The 18952-nt window shown below is 38.0% G+C and overlaps 1 protein-coding gene across 1 annotated transcript in view; it reads left to right on the top strand.

The window, feature by feature from the left end:
* agps.S (alkylglycerone phosphate synthase S homeolog) overlaps window positions 1–18952 on the top strand; it is a 141516-nt gene that overhangs the window by 81395 nt on the left and 41169 nt on the right. The window contains exons 12-14 of the mRNA XM_041578918.1: window positions 1264–1315; window positions 9372–9448; window positions 14028–14140. Of these exons, the coding sequence (XP_041434852.1) occupies window positions 1264–1315; window positions 9372–9448; window positions 14028–14140 (242 nt within the window). The remainder of the gene's footprint in view (window positions 1–1263; window positions 1316–9371; window positions 9449–14027; window positions 14141–18952) is intronic.

Genomic DNA, 18952 nt, shown 5'->3' with positions numbered 1-18952 from the left:
TTTGTGTGTGCAGATCTAGAGCTATATTCTATAACAATCTTTTCTATTTCATTTTCATATCCTAAAATTATATCACTCTGGATTTTCAAGAGTATTAATTTGGCTATAACCTGTTTGCTTATAGTGCTGGGAATTTATGAGTGTACCTAAGCGAATAAACTGGAAATTGTTGGTGCTAGGTCAGCTTAAGAGGCATCTAAGGAGTGATTTTCATTACTTCCGACAGTGGAAGTGTTGGTTATTTTTTTCTGTTTTATAGCAAAGCTGGGGATGTATGAACACCCTTCTGCCTTTTAAAGGAATAGTTCAGTATGAAAATAAAAACTGGGTAAATAGATAGGCTGTGCAAAATAAAAAATGTTTCTAAAAATGTAATGTATAAAGGCTGGAGTGAACAGATGTCTAATAAAACAGCCAGAATCCAACTTCCTGCTTTTCAGCTCTATAACTCTGAGTTAGTCAGCGACTTGAAGGGGGGGGGGCACATGGTACATTTCTGTTCAGTGAGTTTGCAATTGATCCTCTGCATTCAGCTCAGATTCAAAAGCAACAGATATGACCCATGTGGCCCCCTTCAAGTCTCTGATTGGTTACTGCCTGGTAGCCAGGGTAACCAGTCAGTGTTAACCAAGAGAGCTGAAAAGCAGGAAGTAGTGTCCTGACTGACTTGTTATACATCAAATCACTCTAGCCTTTTTACATTGCATTTTTGGCTAACTTACTATATTAGAAACATTTTTTATTTTGCACAGCCTATCTATTTACCCAGTTTTTATGTTTACACTGAACAATTCCTTTAAAGGCTTTTAGTGTCTTCATATTCATAGTAGAGTGCAGAAATAAAGCTATGCACTCTCAAGTTTTAAGGCTAAAGCTCACCAGCCACAGTGATTTTGGGGTGAATGCAATTAGAGTGTTTCTCCCCATGTGACATGAGTTCCCATTTAAATGGGTGGTTCACCTTTAAGTTAACTTTTAGTATGTTGTAAAATTGTTGATTATAACTAGCATCAGATATAGCCAGAGTGCATTCCATACAATTGCAATTGGTGGTAAGGCAAGGAAAGGGGTTTGACCACTGCAGTGTCCAGGTCACTGACTAACCACAGGCTGAACATGAGCAGAACAGGTTTTGATAAGATTAGCTCTATACATAACATGCTAAAAGTTGATATCAAGTAAACCTTTAAGTGCTTAAAGGGATTTTATTTTACTTTATGGTTTTTTGGTTCATTACTAATGTTTGCTCATTTTGTCTTACAGAGATGTGCTCCTGCCTCAATTCGCCTTGTGGACAATGCACAATTTCAGTTTGGTAAGTCTACATCCATACATATACATTTAAGAGCTGGGTTTATCCTTTCACCTCATCTTAATGTTTCAAGAGAAAACTGCAAAGGATTATACCATCAAGCTAACAGACTAGTTTAAATCAATATAAATCAATATGTAATTATTTTAACTTTCAGAGTGCCTCACTAATATGTCATTTTGAAATCTGGTCTTGTTGGGTACTCTATCTTAAAATAACAAGCAGACTTTGTTGTTCAAGACAAAAAGTGCACTGCTCCTTAATGTGTCATTTATGGTCCTAAATGTACTAACTAGACTGCATATTCTTATATCATTGCTCTATTGGATTTATGGCTGATATGTAAAGATGTATCTGGGCTAGTAAGCAATATGCACAGTGACTTAGGAAATTGCCTATAAAGGAGACCTTTATATAAAGGAGGACCTGTATTTTCGTTTAGATTTAGAAGGGTTTGTATAGTCTAAAAGTCAATGCTTCAACTGTTACTGTGTACATTTAGCCCAATGCCTGCCTCCTATGGAAAAATGAAGCATGTATAATACAGGTGCTGGATCTGTTATTCAGAAACCCATTATGCAGAATGCTTCGAATTACGTTAAGGCCATCTCCCATAATCTCCTTTTTATCCAAATAATTCACATTTGTAAGAATGATAACGTTTTTCTCTGTAATAATAAAACAGTACAATTTGCTTGATCCTAACTAGGATATAATCAATCCTTAATGTAAACATGATTTTATACTGGACTTTCAAATTACGGAAAGATCCATTATCCGGAAAACAACATTTCCTGAGCATTCTGGATAACAGGTCCCATACCTGTTGTGTTTTTTCCCTTATGAGTCATTCGCTATAATATCCTAAATTTGTTATTGAATATTTATTTGGTAGCACAGTTACGTACAAACTTGATACTCTCATAATGTATATCATGGCATAATTGAGCAAATCCATTAAACAGCAGAGCTTGAATTTAAATGTGTTCTGCACACCATGGATATGCTTTTAGAGGCAATAACTTATCAAGCTTCTTTTTGGCTAATCCTCTGCCAGTATTGCTACTGCACTGTCCACCTACCAGAAGTTACACCCACTATATCCCCTGTATTTACACCACTGTCTGAAAGCACTGTTTATGATATAAGAAATGACTTGTCTTGGTTCCAACGAGGCATGTTGTGCAGTACAGTCTTCTTGCAGCATAGCGATAAATGGAACATTTTGCACCGAATTTATTACTATTCCACCTGTCTATAGAAACATGCAGACGTGACAAAATGCCCAGTGTTAATAAATTATTAGTTAAAATATAATTATTTTAATTCATTATTTAATAAATAATGTTGATGCAATTGTGATATCACACCTAGACAAAGAAGTTGCATTACCATTCTTAACAAGTTTTGACATTTATAGAAATGCGTATATATGCTTTATTTAAGTCAACTTCCAAGGGTTATATCCATAGCCAGAATATTAGCTGGTGCCTGACTTTGTAACAGTGTGTCCTGGCCAAGAATGCACTTAGTTGAAAAAATGCAAATTGTTTACAGTTGTGTTTATGCTTTGGTTATGTTTATCCACAAAAAAATTAAAAGCTTCTTTGCTGACTTGGTGCATTACAATGCCATGTGTGAGTAAAAATAGCAATTTAGATGTAATAAAATAACTTTATTGATGTCCTAGCCCTAACTCAAATATGGCTTACCCTCCCAAACAGTGTTTTGCATTTTATGCTTATATAGCAGCTTCCATGTCAACATTTCAACCCCCGCCATAACAGAAAATAACAAGGATTTTCTTTACGTGGATCACTACATGTTCTAATTTCATCTTCGGTTTGTTGCACTGACCTTCAAGCTCCTAGACTGTTAAAATGTTTTAGAGCTTTGTGTAGCCATCAACAACCCTATCTCCTTTCCAACTATCCAGTGACTTTTCACTTGGTCATTTGCTGCTGTTAGTCCTCTTAACACAATGATGACCATAACTACACAGTTATAAAAGTCTACATAATGTGCCAGACTCCAATAAATTTTACATAGCCTTCCTTACTAGGCATCAGTCCAGGCTCCCTACATAATTAATATCATACCATCCCTGAAAAATATTTTCCCTACAGGAAAGTGGTCGTTTTACAGTAACTATAAAAAGTTTCAACTCTTTGAGAAGTTTTAATTTTTTTGCGAATCACATTGGAATTAATTTTTGTTTTTGGACACTGATCAACAGAAATAGACTCTCATGTCAAAGTGGAAACGGATCTCTTTTGTCTCTTAAATATGACACACCTACTAAATCATTATGGTGCAATAAAATTCACATAACTGGTTCAATGGAGATCACGTGTTTGTAGCCAAGGGATGTCAAGTGCTTGTAGTATAGTTGCATGTGTATATGGACCGTCCATCTTCTTAGAAGTCAGCATTGTGGTATAACCTACACCATGAAAACAAATGAACACTTAGGGTACTACACGAGCGTCTTCAGCATGATTCCGGCGGATCCGATGTAATGTGCCAAAGCACAGGCATCAAATCAGATGCGACAGAGAATAAGGTAAGCAATAGCAATGTCGGATGGTGTCGCAGCGTTCGGATGGCTGCAACAAGATCCGACATTTGTATTTCTTACATTATTTTCTATCGCATCCGATTTGACGCCTGCGTTTTGGCGCACTGCGTCGAATACGCCGGAATTGCGATGAAGACGCTTTTGTAGTTGTACCCTTTGAGACACATTTATCAAGGGTCAAATTTGAAATTCATGTGAGTTGTTTTTTTTTTAACTCCCATAAATTCGAAATTTGACTAATCGAAATTTATAAAGAAAATCAAATTTTTACAACTCAGACGATTTTAAACGACACGATTGATCCCTGGACCTTTCCTATTGACTTAAACAACAATTCGGCAGGTTTTAGCATCCAAATTCTTAAAGGGCCAGAGTATAATAAATGACTAAAAGCCACAAGTCAGGGGATGGATGCAAGAAAATTTCCAAGTTATTGAATGTTCTTTGGAGTACAGTTACAGCAGTCATTAAGAAATGCAAAATATAAATGTGCCTAGAACAGCCTCTCCAACTTGAATTTACGTGCATGATGAATACTAGAGGCTAGCAAGAGATCTATGACAACTTTAAAGGTGTTACAAGCCTCAGTTTCAAATATTGGACATACCATGCCTACAGTGACTGTTTTCTAGGTTATTTGCAGTTGCTGTGCATGGGTGTGTGGCAAAAAGAAAGCATCATGGCAAAAAGAAGCCTCTGGTGTCAGCTGGTACAAGCATGTATGGTCTGATTTGACAAATTTTGGCCAAGAGACTAAACACCATGTGTGACATAAGCCAAACGCTGCACACCATTCCCACTGTAAAGCATGTTGGAGGCAACATCATGCTGTGAGCTTGCCTCTCTGCAGCAGATAGTGGAAAACTTGAGAGGGTAGAGGATAGTTTGAATACCGCAAAATACAGTAATATCCTGGAGAAAAATCTAATTTAGTCTGTAAGAGCTGGGATTTGCAGAAGACTTGTCTTCAAACAATACAGTGACCCAAGAATAAAGCCAGAACTACACAAGAATGATTAAAAATAACACTGTTAGTGCCCTGCTATGGCCAAGTCAGGGTCAATTTCTATCTAATACAGCATTTGTGACTGCACTTGAAAAAGACTGTTCCTTTATGATCCCTATGCCACTTGGCAGAGCCATGTAGTGGTGTGTGTATGAATGGTTGCTGGGCTTCATTTGGAGGGGTTGAACTTGATGGACTTAGTCTTTTTTCAACCTGATTTGACTATTTAACTATGTATGTACAGTATGTATGTATGTATGACTAGTTGTGCAAAGTGTTCAGATGTAGACCTATCTCCTCAGACTGTTATTGCTGCCAGCTTTATTTGAATGGGGGCTGTATTATACAGTCAGGTATTAGTCACTTTTCGAAAATCTGTTTTTACTTTGACATACTGTAACTCCACCGTGATTTAATGTCCTATGACAATAACACACGAAAACTGCCAAGGGTCGGGGATATTTTTATAGATTTTAAATATAGTATATAAAAAACAAAGCATTGTCTGCAATAAATTCTAAATATATGATTTTCTGGCGTCTAAAATAATACCCTAAAGTTTGTACTTAATGAATGTTGGCTGGGAGACTGATCTTCCGAACGAATCTCTTGTCACTTTGCTTCTTTGGTCACCGGTATTTCCTATTTTTAAGGTTTTTGTACAATCACATCATGCAACTATAAATTGTTCTGATATGCGTGTGTCTGAACTGGGAGGTCTGGTTACTGGCCTTCATAGAATTCTTATCTTGCAGTCTGATTCTTTTTTTATATGCATTTCCTTGTATTTATTTGTAGGGATGCTATTCAATTAGTGTAGTACATGTTGATACTTCCAATACATTCATAACTCATTTTGTTTCATTTCTGTTAAGATTTATTATTATAACATGACTTTCAAAGCCTCAAGTAATTGTTGAGGCAGTATATAAAGATCAATTATAAGTATTTATACCAGCGTGAGCATAGTGTGTGGCAAGCATTGGTAAAATGGACAGGTTGAAGGCCAGTTAGGATGAGAGTTGGGGTGAATGTGTATTTGCTGTCCTAGATATTCTTGAAGCTGTGACCCACTGCCTAATTCACAATTTCTGGGGCCATGACCAATGATTAGACCTTCAAACGCTATAGACAATGATTCCATCTTTCGGTGGAGCTTGAACTAAAAAAAATTGACAACTATATCTATGATTAGGTATGCATGTTTCTATTATTCCATTTTCACATGCTTGTTCTGCTTCTTTTGTGCACCTACAGGTATTTTTTTTTAATTGGCAGTTGGGGGGATTCAATCTTTTTATGATTTACTTTTCCAATATGATATAAAACCATAAATACCTTTCTGCATTTTATGCCCATTACAGGCTAATTAGGGTAGAATTATGAAACCCACTATCTTCATTCTTGTGCTTTCTGTCATAGTTTGATTATTATTAGTTCTAGTTTTCATTTTGGTTAGGGAAGCTAACTTGATTCTAATCAAAAATGTCCTTTTTAAAGCACATTTTATACTGGACATTTTACATCATATAAAATCTGTGTAACTCATTAAAGTTGATGCAGCAAGTTCAGATCTTTGTTAGAATTCTAATGTTAGAAGCCGTGTAAAGAGCAGTGGCAGTTATTAGTTATTTTAGACCAGGTCTTACTCACATCATTCCACTTTATCACAGTTCAGTTGAAATGAGATGAGGCCTCTGTGTAGGCAGACTGAGATCTTCTACTCTCTAATTCAGTGATCCCCAACCATTGGCTCATGAGCAACATGTTGCGTAACACCCCAATTGATGTTGCTCAAAGTGGCATCGAAGTAAGTTCCCATTTTTAAATTACTGCATTGAAGGCAAGTTTTGAAGGTGTAAAGACACAGATTTTCTCCAAAGAGAGCTTTGTGTAAACTAGCAGTTCATATGGGGCTACCAATTCAATTATCACAGCCGTTATTTTGTATGATAGTGCTTATGTGGCTCCCCAACATTAGTTTAAAATTGAGTGAGGATCACAGGTAATAAAGTTTGGGGACCCTAATGTTTAAACCAAATCTGTATGGATATCACTTTAGCATGGTGGGATTATTGTGCTGAAACAGGAAATAAGCCCCTTACAGTTGCACAAAATGGGCACTAACCCACTCCATGAAAGACAGCGACATTTGTTTATCCTGTATCACTGAACATGTACATTACCCATTCAGTTTGTTTGCATTATTGTGCAATCTGCCACAAACAGGGTCTTTCATCATGCACAGTTGCAAAGTATAGTACACCTTATAAGCTGTATTGTACTACTTATGTACTGCTCAAGCTGCCACATGGGACTCCTGAGAGCACAGGAAAGTTGGCATTGTGCTGCTCTGACAGTCATGTACCCTGGGCTAGTTTAATTTTTATAGAACTTGCTCTATATAGCCCAGGGTAAAGGGCTAGAGACTGCTAGTTGGGGGTGTCTGACAAACTGCACCCCCTAGTAGTTTTGCTTATCTTTTTATAGGAAAGAACTGTTCCAGTACTAAAGCTCATTTTCCCAAACTACACAATTTTACACATATTGCACATTGATTATGGCCAAAAATTAATGAATACAATAAGAGTTACAATAATTGCCTGAAATATAGAATGCCAGCTCCCATTTTCTTTATACTTTCCATTTATCGGCACTCACCATTCACATCATCACCAGCCGGGTGCTCACCAAGGTATTTACATTCCGGTAACAGAAAGCACTCACAGCACCAAATTTTCATAAAAAAGCAAGACAGTCTTTATTCCTCCAACCACATGTCTATGCATTTCGACCCACAAGAGACCCTGACGACGGTCCCTTGTGGATCGAAATGCTTAGACATGTGGTTGGAGGAATAAAGACTGTCTTGCTTTTTTATGAAAATTTTGTGCTGCGAGTGCTTTATGTTACCAAAATGTATGTATGTATGTGTGTGTGTGTGTGTGTGTGTGTGTGTATATATATATATATATATATATATATATATATATATATATATATATATATATATATACACACACATACATACATACATGCACATATATAAATGCACATACAAATATACAGAGAATTGCAGTTTTGTGCAAACTGTGGCCCCCTGTTTTACACTTTGATGAAAAGTAAATTAAAGATCTATAGTAACAGGAATAAGGAAGGAAAGTCTCCGTGATTATAACCATTTGCCTGATACCTGAAAGTGCACTCCACTGAGCACCATGGAGCAATCCTCTACCTAATTCTTCTTTCTTAAGTTTCCGTGGTCACTGGGTTCTGTCATTGTTTTTTTCAGTAGAGGGTCTCTTGATATTATTAAAACCTGCAACTTTACTTTTACTTTGTTTGGTTTAATTTTCTGTGTATGTAAAGCACCACTTCTTTATTGTAAACATTCCTGTAAAAATCATTTTTATTTGATTCAATATACATTATATTTATGAAAAAAACCTGATTTACTATTAAAGGCACTAAATGACATTTACCCTAATAAACAAATTTGATACGTTGTTACGTTCATTTTCTAATTTATTGGTAGGTTGCAATTGTAACCACTGTTAGTAGTTGATCCCCTCTGTGTTCTTTAACACTGTGAACTGCAGGCCAAATTAGGTTCTTCAGAGCTACTGGTACGGGATCTGTTATCCGGAAACCCGTTACCCAGAAAGCTCTGAATTACGGAAAGGCCGTCTCCCATAGACTCCATTATAATCAAATAATCCAATTTTTTTTAAAAATTATTTCCTTTTTCTCTGTAATAATAAAACAGTAGCTCGTACTTGTCCCAAACTAAGATATAATTCTTCCTTATTGGAAGCAAACCCAGCCTATTGGGTTTATTTAATATTTAAATGATTTTCTAGTAGACTAAGGGTATGAAGATCCCAATGACGGAAAGATCTGCTATCCAGGAAAACCCCAGACCCTGAGCATTCTGGATAACGTCCCATACCTGTATTCATTATTTTCCAAACATAAGGATCACCTTGTAAATTTCAAAGATGCCCATGCATTACTTTTACCATATTTTTGCTCCTCATAATATATTTATTTATGGTGAAGAATGGCAGTAAGTAAATAATGCAAATGGAAATTGTTTCCTAGAAAATGTTAATTGTTACAATGGCATCAATGCCTCCTTGGTTTTTAATGGAGAACTGGTGCTTTAGCATGACTGTCAGTACTAAAATCAGCCATTGGCAAAGAACACATTTCAGCTCAATTTGTCAGCAAAGGCATGGAGACCCCATCTTCCTTTAGAGCGGCAACCTTGGGTACTTCAGCTGCAACATGCCAGGCAGGGGTATGCTAGGAGCCATTTTTCCAAAACAGCTGGAACACCCACATTTGCTTGTCTTTGCCCTAAATGCTTCTTTCAGTTGTATAAACGAGCTGCAAAATATTTGCCATGGTACTGTCATTGCAGCATTTTATTCATTTAAATTTAATTTATTGGTGCATGTATTTATTTTTTGCAGGGCATGCTCTTAAACCTCAGGTGGCCTCAATTTTTACTTCATTTTTGGATGGGTTAAAAAAATTCTACATCACAAAGGTACAGTTTGTTTTTTCTGTGTTGCTTATGATTTTTTTTAACTCTTATTTTGGAACATTCTGCTCCTTATCTTAACGGTTTCTAATCTCTAAACTGGTCATGTTTTATCTACAAAAGCATATGCCGTTTCCCCCCCACACACACACACTACCACGCATACTCTACTGCACATATCAAAAAGTTCACAGCGGCTGTAAAGTGAGAGTAGTTAGCTTTTTATTTTATTGCGTGAGTAAATCCAAATTGTTACATCGAAAATCCCAGGTTTAAAGCCACCTAAAATGCCATTTTTTAAACTAGTGGTTGAGCATTGATTTGAAAGTTCATGTGCAACAGCATCCATTATCCTGCTGAGTCAATAAAAAGTCTCATTACCTACAAAGAAACCAATTTCCACTAGTAGCAATGTCGCTGCAAAAACTCTTCGTAATAAATGAAAGATTCGGCAGCCCCACAAATACTGATCATTAAGACTAATCTGAAAATCTGTGACGGATGGATTTTTGAAGCCCCTGTTGCTTTGATTTCTGATACCCTTATTTACTTAACCAATCTGGTTTTAATATTGGCACTGTTTAATCAAACAAGCCCCCCCTCCACTATTTCTGTATATCATCTGCTCATGGAATTAATCGAACCAAATAAATAGAGCTTATGGTTTCTCTGTATGTTTTGAGAGCTGTATTTTAGACAATATTTTCAAAAAGCACACAATTAATAAATCCATCACAGAGGCATGCATTGTTTACAAATTCTCAGATAGCTAAACCATTCTGAATTTAAAAGTGTGTAATTCCAGCAAGCATTCCTTATATATCAACCAATCAACCAACAAAATGCCTGGGTGCTGGTTATATACAGCATACAAACGAAAGAATGAAACCACACTCCTAGGGCTTTGATGAAAAAAACACGTGGTAAGTTTTATTTCAACGTTTCGGCTGCTACACTCGAGCCATCTTCAGGAAGTGAAAACCCTAACCCCAACCATCACCTTTAACCCCAAGAATGGCGCCAAAATGCAATGTGACATCATCATTACACCTATCAAAACATTAAAAGACATTTTTGTGGATAGTAGAATAAAATCGCTACAATGTAGATGTAGTAATAGCAAGTGTAATCAAAATGTATGCGCTAACACGGTGTTCTTAAAAAGCCTCCGTGTGACTCCGCAAACAAGTGACCCCGTGTGATTGGCAAAAGTGAGTGACAGCAACCACCCCCATTGACAGATCCATAGGGGAGTATCGATGGTTCCCTATTAGTTGCAGAGGAGGATGCACAGATGCAGACCCACTAGTGTTTTCGCCCCTTAGACAGTGGTCAGACCAACACACCATATCCCTGTTCCCTTTCCTCGATCGCCTAGGTCAGCTGTCGAACGATAGCCCTTAGAGCACCTACTTCCATTCTGTCGACTCGCTGACCGTGTCTAGGCCACACCTCCTGATACGTCACCGTGAGAGGGGTTCCCTGCTGACAGGCCGAGTCCAGGCTGTCAGGTTAGGTACAGCGTCACGCTTAGTCCTTCCCACAATTGGACGTCACTCCTCACAGGCAAGCCCTATTGGGAGCGTCGAGTCTGGTATTGCTCCTGACTCTCGCTCACCAATTTTGCGGGCACCATCGCTCTGTGTCTGCGATTAATCGGTTTTATAGAGTGATTTGTCATACATGGTAGCGCCAAACAAAGTAGTAGTGCTGACCTTCTGGGTCATTTCTTGCAGTTACCTGACCATATACCGAAGCCTGCTAGGGATTATAGGGATGGTTGGTCCGTCGCTCTGCCGAGGGCCGACCTACTGGCACTGTGGTCCATCTCTGATATGGCAGTAGGGATAGGTCAGGTCGTAGTAAGAGGTTGGAACACACTTTATAGGCTTAATGATACCGAGGCGCAATATCTGTTGGAACAGGATCAGCCAATGTTTGGATACTGTTTGATCCGCTTTGCCAGTAGTTAATGCATTCCTTATCACGCAGCGGTGATTATTCATTCGTTCGCGGTAAGTAGTGGAAGCTTTCCCAACATAATGCTGCGAACGAATGAATAATCACCGCTGCGTGATAAGGAATGCATTAACTACTGGCAAAGCTGATCAACCAGTATCCAAACATTGGCTTACAATGAACCATACGCTCCCCCAATTCAGACACATGATTATTGATCATGTGCCTGCACTCAAAAGAGAGGGCAATAGGAACTTATTACTTCTACAAAAGGAGTCCTTGTGGATTTTCAAGTTGGAAACCTTGACACCAAAAGGTTTAAATGAGACCCTACCAATGTCCCCCTTTTATTAACCCTAATCTACCCTCTCTGTCTGCGAAAATATGTGTTTAAGAGAAGCCATTTAGACCACACGGGTGAAATAATGTAAACATATTTCTGTGGGTTTGAATTATATTTGTGTACCATGATGCTTTTCTTATACATTGCCGCCGTAAGGACTTTCTTGGAGGATGGACAATTAGCTAACATGTCTTTCTTTTGCACGCGATTTTGGCACACAATAATGTTCTATTTTATTTTTTCCCGTAACTATGGGGCACCTCCCTAGCAACACCAGTTCCAACAGATATTGCGCCTCGGTATCATTAAGCCTATATAGTGTATTCCAACCCCTTACTACGACCTGACCTATCCCTCCTGCCATATCAGAGATGGACCACAATGCCAGTAGGTCGGCCCTCGGCAGAGCGACGGACCAACCATCCCTATAATCCCTAGCAGGCTTCGGTATATGGTCAGGTAACTGCAAGAAATGACCCAGAAGGTCAGCACTACTACTTTGTTTGGCGCTACCATGTATGACAAATCACTCTATAAAAGCGATTAATCGCAGACACAGAGCAATGGTGCCCGCAAAATTGGTCAGCGAGAGTCAGGAGCAATACCAGACTCGACGCTCCCAATAGGGCTTGCCTGTGAGGAGTGATGTCCAATTGTGGGAAGGACTAAGCGTGACGCTGTACCTAACCTGACAGCCTGGACTCGGCCTGTCAGCAGGGAACCCCTCTCACGGTGACGTATCAGGAGGTGTGGCCTAGACACGGTCAGCGAGTCGACAGAATGGAAGTAGGTGCTCTAAGGGCTATCGTTTGGCAGCTGACCTAGGCGATCGAGGAAAGGGAACAGGGATATGGTGTGTTGGTCCGACCACTGTCTAAGGGGCAAAACACTAGTGGGTCTGCATCTGTGCGTCCTCCTCTGCAACTAATAGGGAACCATCGATACTCCCCTATGGATCTGTCAATGGGGGTGGTTGCTGTCACTCACTTTTGCTAATCACACGGGGTCACTTGTTTGCGGAGTCACACGGAGGCTTTTTAAGAACACTGTGTTAGCGCATACATTTTGATTACACTTGCTATTACTACATCTACATTGTAGCGATTTTATTCTACTATCCACAAAAATGTCTTTTAATGTTTTGATAGGTGTAATGATGATGTCACATTGCATTTTGGCGCCATTCTTGGGGTTAAAGGTGATGGTTGGGGTTAGGGTTTTCACTTCCTGAAGATGGCTCGAGTGTAGCAGCCGAAACGTTGAAATAAAACTTACCACATGTTTTTTTCATCAACGCCCTAGGAGTGCGGTTTCATTCTTTCGTGTATATATATATATATATATATATATATATATATATATATATATATATATATATATATATATATATATATATATATATATGGGTAAAAAGGTCCCCTGCTATTTGTCTATAATGTCCTCTAATGTACTTGTCTCTGCACTCTTTCCAGCTCGTTTATATCCCAAAACTGCAGTGCATACTTCACCTGAGGCCTTACCAGGGACCTACCTATAAAGAGGCAAAATTATGTTTTCATCCCTTGAGTTTATTTCCTTTTTTAGTGCAAGACAGTACATTATTTGCTTTTGTAACTACAGTATGAATAAATGGCACGCACAATTTAGGTTAACTTTGTGCTGTAACTCTTGTTTGGAAGATTTTGGCACACTACAGCATAGTCTCCTTAGTATTCAAACATAAAGCCTGTTCTTAAAAAGTTTACATTTTTTATGTGAAGACCTACTACGACATACCTATGTCCATACATATTTAATGCACTTTGATATGTTCCTTTTTTAAAATCAAGAACAGATATGGGACCTGTTATCCAGAATGCTCAGAACCTGGGGTTTTCTGGATAACTGATCTTTCTGTTATTTAAATCTTCATGCTTTCCTTCAACAAAACATTTATGTAAATAAAGCCAATAGGCTGGTTTTGCTCCCAATAATTAGTTATAACTTAGTCTCAATAAAGAATATTGTACTGTTTTATTATTACAGAAAAAACAGAAATCATTTTTAAAAATTTGGATTATTTGGATCAAATGAAGTCTATGGGAGACAGCATTTCTGTAATTCAGAGCTTTCTGGATAAAGGGTTTCAGGATAATGCATCCATACCTGTAGTAGATAGTGTGACTTTCACATTAAGCACATGTTACTGTACTGGTAACACATTAATAGGACTTATAGAACTGCAGATTACTGTTGTTGCAAAGCCCTTTTAGGATCCATCTTCAACCATGTTTTATTTTACAGTTTAAAGGCTTTGATCCAAATCAGTTATGTGTTGCAACCCTGTTGTTCGAGGGTGACCGTGAAAAAGTCTTACAGCACGAGAAGCAAGTGTACGATATTGCTGCTAAATTTGGGTATGTGCTTCATGGAATCATAGTCAATTCATGTCATGCTACAAAAGCTTTGTGATATTCTTGAGAAATGGCACAAAGTTTCTGCCAATGTTTTTGTAAATGTGGTCAAAAGAACAAGTTGACTCTGTTGAACAATCTAGTACTCTGTCTGTCCAGGGGTCCCCGGGTCTGCTCCCAGTTTGTCTGCATTTGGGGCTTGATGCCTGCTGTAGGGCTAAACATGTGTGGCTCTGGCATCCTGTGGATTCATGTCTTTTCATTTCAGGTGGTTGCCTGCCTGCTTTCAGATCTGTCTTTGTCTGTCTGTACATTCAGCTATCTGTTGACCTGTAATATCTTTACTTCTACTTTCATCTGCTTGCTAGAGCATGTACCAAGATGTTTTCCAATCTTTTCCAATTCCAATCTTTCTAGCTGTTAAGTTGTCTAACACTTGACATATTGGTGAGCTTCCCCTTCCCCTCTGTTTTATATGTAAAAATGTTTTCTTGTACTTCATACTTAAATGACCCAGTAAACTCAAAAAGTGACCCAACCATTGTCTAGTTATTAAGCGTGCTATAACTCCAGGAATGATTGTGCCCTAAAATCTTTCACATATTCATCACTTCAGCAAATGTTGCACTTTTTCTAGAGACCATTATGTTCTTCTGTAGTCATATACATTATTACTATTAAAGGGGTTGTTCACTTTTAACTTAACTTTTAGTATGAGTATGATGTAGATCGTTTTTTATTTGTGGTTTTTGAGTTATTTAGATTTTTATTCAGCAGTTTGCAATTTCAGCAGTCTGGTTGCTAGGGTCCAATACTCTAACAACCATGCATTGATATGAATGAGAGACTGGAATATGAATAGGAGAGGCCCTGAAAAGAAAGACGAGAAATAAGAAGTAGCAATAACAATAACTTTATAGCCTTACAGAGCATTTGTTTTTAGATGGGGTTAGTAACCCCCATGTGAAAGCTGGAAAGTCAGAAAAACTACCAAAAAGAAAAAACGAAGGCCAATTGAAAAGTTGCTTAGAATTAACTTTTCATATCTTATAGAATGGCTGAATTAAAGTTAAACCACCCCTTTAATATTTAAGTATTTATAAAACACCAACATATTCTGCAGTGCTGTATGCATGTGGTTTTTCTGTTAGGGCTTTTGGGGCAGTTCACATGTTGGTAGGGTTGCCACCTTTTGGCCCAGGTTGAATCTGGGGTGGGGCTTTGATGCAATGGGGGTATGCTGCGGGGGTGGGATTATGACATGTCGATTGGCCGGTCGCCGCCTTAATCATAGGTAATCCTGCCTAATTTTGGAAAACTGGGCAAGCAGTATTGACCCGGGCAGTCCTTCAAAAAATCAGGGTGTCTTGGTCAAAACCGGACAAGTGGCAACCCTGCATGTTGGGTGAGCTTCAGGCAAATTTTAGGAGTGACACTTGGGTTCCTTTTCAGGTCTCTTACTGTTTTTTGCACAGGAATAATAGGGTGCCCACCATACTCGAAAAAAGCTCATACGGGATAACTTCTCTGCCTCTGTATACACCAGTCTGTAGGGATGCGAACAGCCTCCTTATACTGTAGATTATTCTAATAACATGGACATTTTAGGAGTAAAACTTCCTTCCAGGAATACCTTCCATTGATTTGTGGGCAGGTTATTAATAAATATATATATATATATATATATATATATATATATATATATATATATAGTCAAATTGTTAGACCGGCACTCACCATCAATTAATCAAATCCCGGGTCCTGACCGAAATGCGTTGATGTGGGGTAGATTGTAACACTCCAATAAAAGCCTTTTTTCACAATACCCGTGAGTGCTCTTAACTATATCTCTCTCTCTCTCTATATATATATATATATATATATATATATATATATATATATATATATATATATATATATATATATAGAGATATATATATATATAGAGATATATATATATATAGAGATATATATATATATAGAGATATAGAGATATAGAGCTATAGAGCTATAGAGCTATAGAGCTATAGAGCTATAGAGCTATATATATATATATATATAGAGATATAGAGATATATATATTTATATAGAGAGAGAGAGGGATTCTGTCATGATTTTTATGATTTAGATTGTAATTCTAAATGACACTGTTTACACTGCAAATAATTCACTCTACCATATAAAATTAAATTCCTGAACCAGCAAGTGAATTTTTTTGTTGTTGTAATATTGGTGTGTAGGCAGCCATCTCAGGTCATTTTGCCTGGTCATGTGCTTTCCAAAGGAACAGTTTTCTGGCAGGCTGTTGTTTCTCCTACTCAATGTAACTGAATGTGTCACAGTGGGACCTGGATTTTACTATTAAGTGCTGTTTTTAGATCTACCAGGCAGCTTTTATCTTTATAATGAAAAATCTCCAGGGGGATGGCACTCGCGGCGCTTCATTTTCAGAAGTTGCCTCACAAGGAAACTACTTCGGGCGACTTTGGAAAACGAAGGGTGGAGTGCCGTCCCGCTGGGGATTTTTCATTATTTCCAGAGAGAAGGTAGGGGAAGGCAGTTCGGGGAGATTGCCGCCCCGAAGAAGAGGCGATTTGTCACTGGGGCGACTAATCTCCCCGAATCTGCCCGTGTGCCCTCTCAGTCTCTAACTGTGACCAGCAGTGTCCTGCTGTTTGTAGGGGAGCACTGTGTGCATCTGCACCACCATTCTGCATTTTGTTGCTGTTTTGAATATGTATTACACACAGAGTCATTTGTCCTATGTCAGATGTGATGCTACAAGGGTGATTGCTCTCACTCTCCTGTCGTTCTGGCATATCTGTCTTAAGTGACACCCGTGCTTCATTAATCAACACTGTGAGGTCAGAGGTAGACTCGTTCATGGAAGACATTGCTTTTGGGCAAATGATTTCATTGGTCTAAGGTGGCCTTCCTATCTGTTCCGACTGTGAGAGGATTTCTCTGTTATCATAAATATAGTTGCCTTTCCCAGTGGAGAGGGAACAGCTGAGGCTGCCGACGAACACTGCACAATGCTTAATGAAAATTAATTGGAGTTAGCAAAGCGTACTCACATTGCCTATTCCCTAGATCATAGGGGTTATTGGGAGCTGAAGTACACAAGATATTTTATAGCGCTGTCTTCATGAGTTTTGCTTCTTGAAATCTGATGTTCGTATGTGTGTGTGCCTAGGTATATTTTAAATCATTAAGGGAAGCAATAATAAGAATAATCCCACTGTTACTTTTTACCTCTGCTTATTACACACAATAATATTATGACAATACTGAGCACAATTCCGGGTAACATGCAAGACTAATCCCATGTTTTATCTCCTCAAATGCTCACTGTGGTCTATGGGGAAATCTGGAGAGAAACTGATAACTGTTTTAAGAACCTCACCAGATTGAATCTGTCCAATTGTAGGTTTAATTTGTGCCTTTTCTTTGTACTGAATGCATCTGTTCTATCTATTGATTTGAGCACAATTTTCTCTTAATCACATTTCACTTAGGCTTTATTCTCATTAAGCACATGTGTACCCGGTATAATATTACTTTGGAATCAATTGTGTAAAATCACCCATTTTTTGTTTTATTCTCCCAAATATGTTACAGGAACTATATATCATTTCAGATTAAGAGTCCTATCACAAGCACGAGTAGATGCCCTAAATCTATACAACATTAATAATACAAGACACTGTCACATATCTGAATTAAAGCTAATATTTCTTTGTATAGCCACAGAAGCCGGCATGGTGGGGAAAGTTAATATATAATATCGAGTTGTGCTACCACGGAATTGATACTGTGTGGCTTAAAAAGGAAACTTTGTAATCATGAAGATTTGATGAATGATCAATAGCCCACCCCCTGTCACTAATTGTTTTGTGCTGCTACAAAGGGACAGAAAACATTTCACTTCAGTAACAGGCTGAGTAATGATGGGGAATTCTCTCTCTGTCTGCTTTGATTGATTGTACTCCTGATCGATGTAAACCACAGCCGAAATGGCATTTGTTCATATGGCTTTTTTTTTTTTTTTATCCCCCCTCCATTTCACAGGTTTCCCATTCAATGTGTGAGCTTTCAGCTTTTATCTTGCTACATCAGAATTACATTTTTAATTTTACATCGTGTGCGCTCATATTATTATAAAGTCAGGATGCATGAGACCTTAGATACAGAATTCCAACCATCCTTCTAGCACAGATAGCCTGTGGTTATAAGATTGAAAGATTGCATTGCAGGTAGCCAATTATACACTGGATCAATCTTGATCGGCCCATTGCAGAGTAATTAAAATAATTATCAGTTTGTCTTTCATTATTCTTTTGTTCTCATGATCGCTGTGCATTCTTTCTCAAGTACCCTGTATGCTCCAAGCATGCTATGGCTGCAGCCACAATCTAAAAGAGCGAAAGCTTTGCTATTATAATTAAGAGTTGATAATTCTCTGTTTTATATAAATTTATAAGTATCCAGAAATATGGCTACAACTCAGTTTTACTTGCCTGCTTATAAAGTTTATCCGGCCTGTTCCTTTTTATGCAGGCTTTTTAACTGAAAACCTCCTCATTGGGTAGCATAGAAGATTAACGTAGTTGTAAATGTGTTCTGTGTGTGACATATTAGGCCTGTTATTGTAGAGCATCAGAGTTTAGTAATGTGTAGCTGAAGTTAGTAAAATAAAATTACAAATTATCTTTTTATGCTTGTAATTTGACTTTGTGTTTAATTTCAGGGAACATCTCAAAGCATAGGGGTTTTCAACCATAAATGCTTTTGTGTTTGAGTTCCTCTGCTTAA

This window comes from Xenopus laevis, chromosome 9_10S, assembly GCF_017654675.1.
Source record: "Xenopus laevis strain J_2021 chromosome 9_10S, Xenopus_laevis_v10.1, whole genome shotgun sequence".
Taxonomy (NCBI): Eukaryota; Metazoa; Chordata; class Amphibia; order Anura; family Pipidae; genus Xenopus; species Xenopus laevis.
This window is presented reverse-complemented; position numbering and strand designations above follow the sequence as displayed.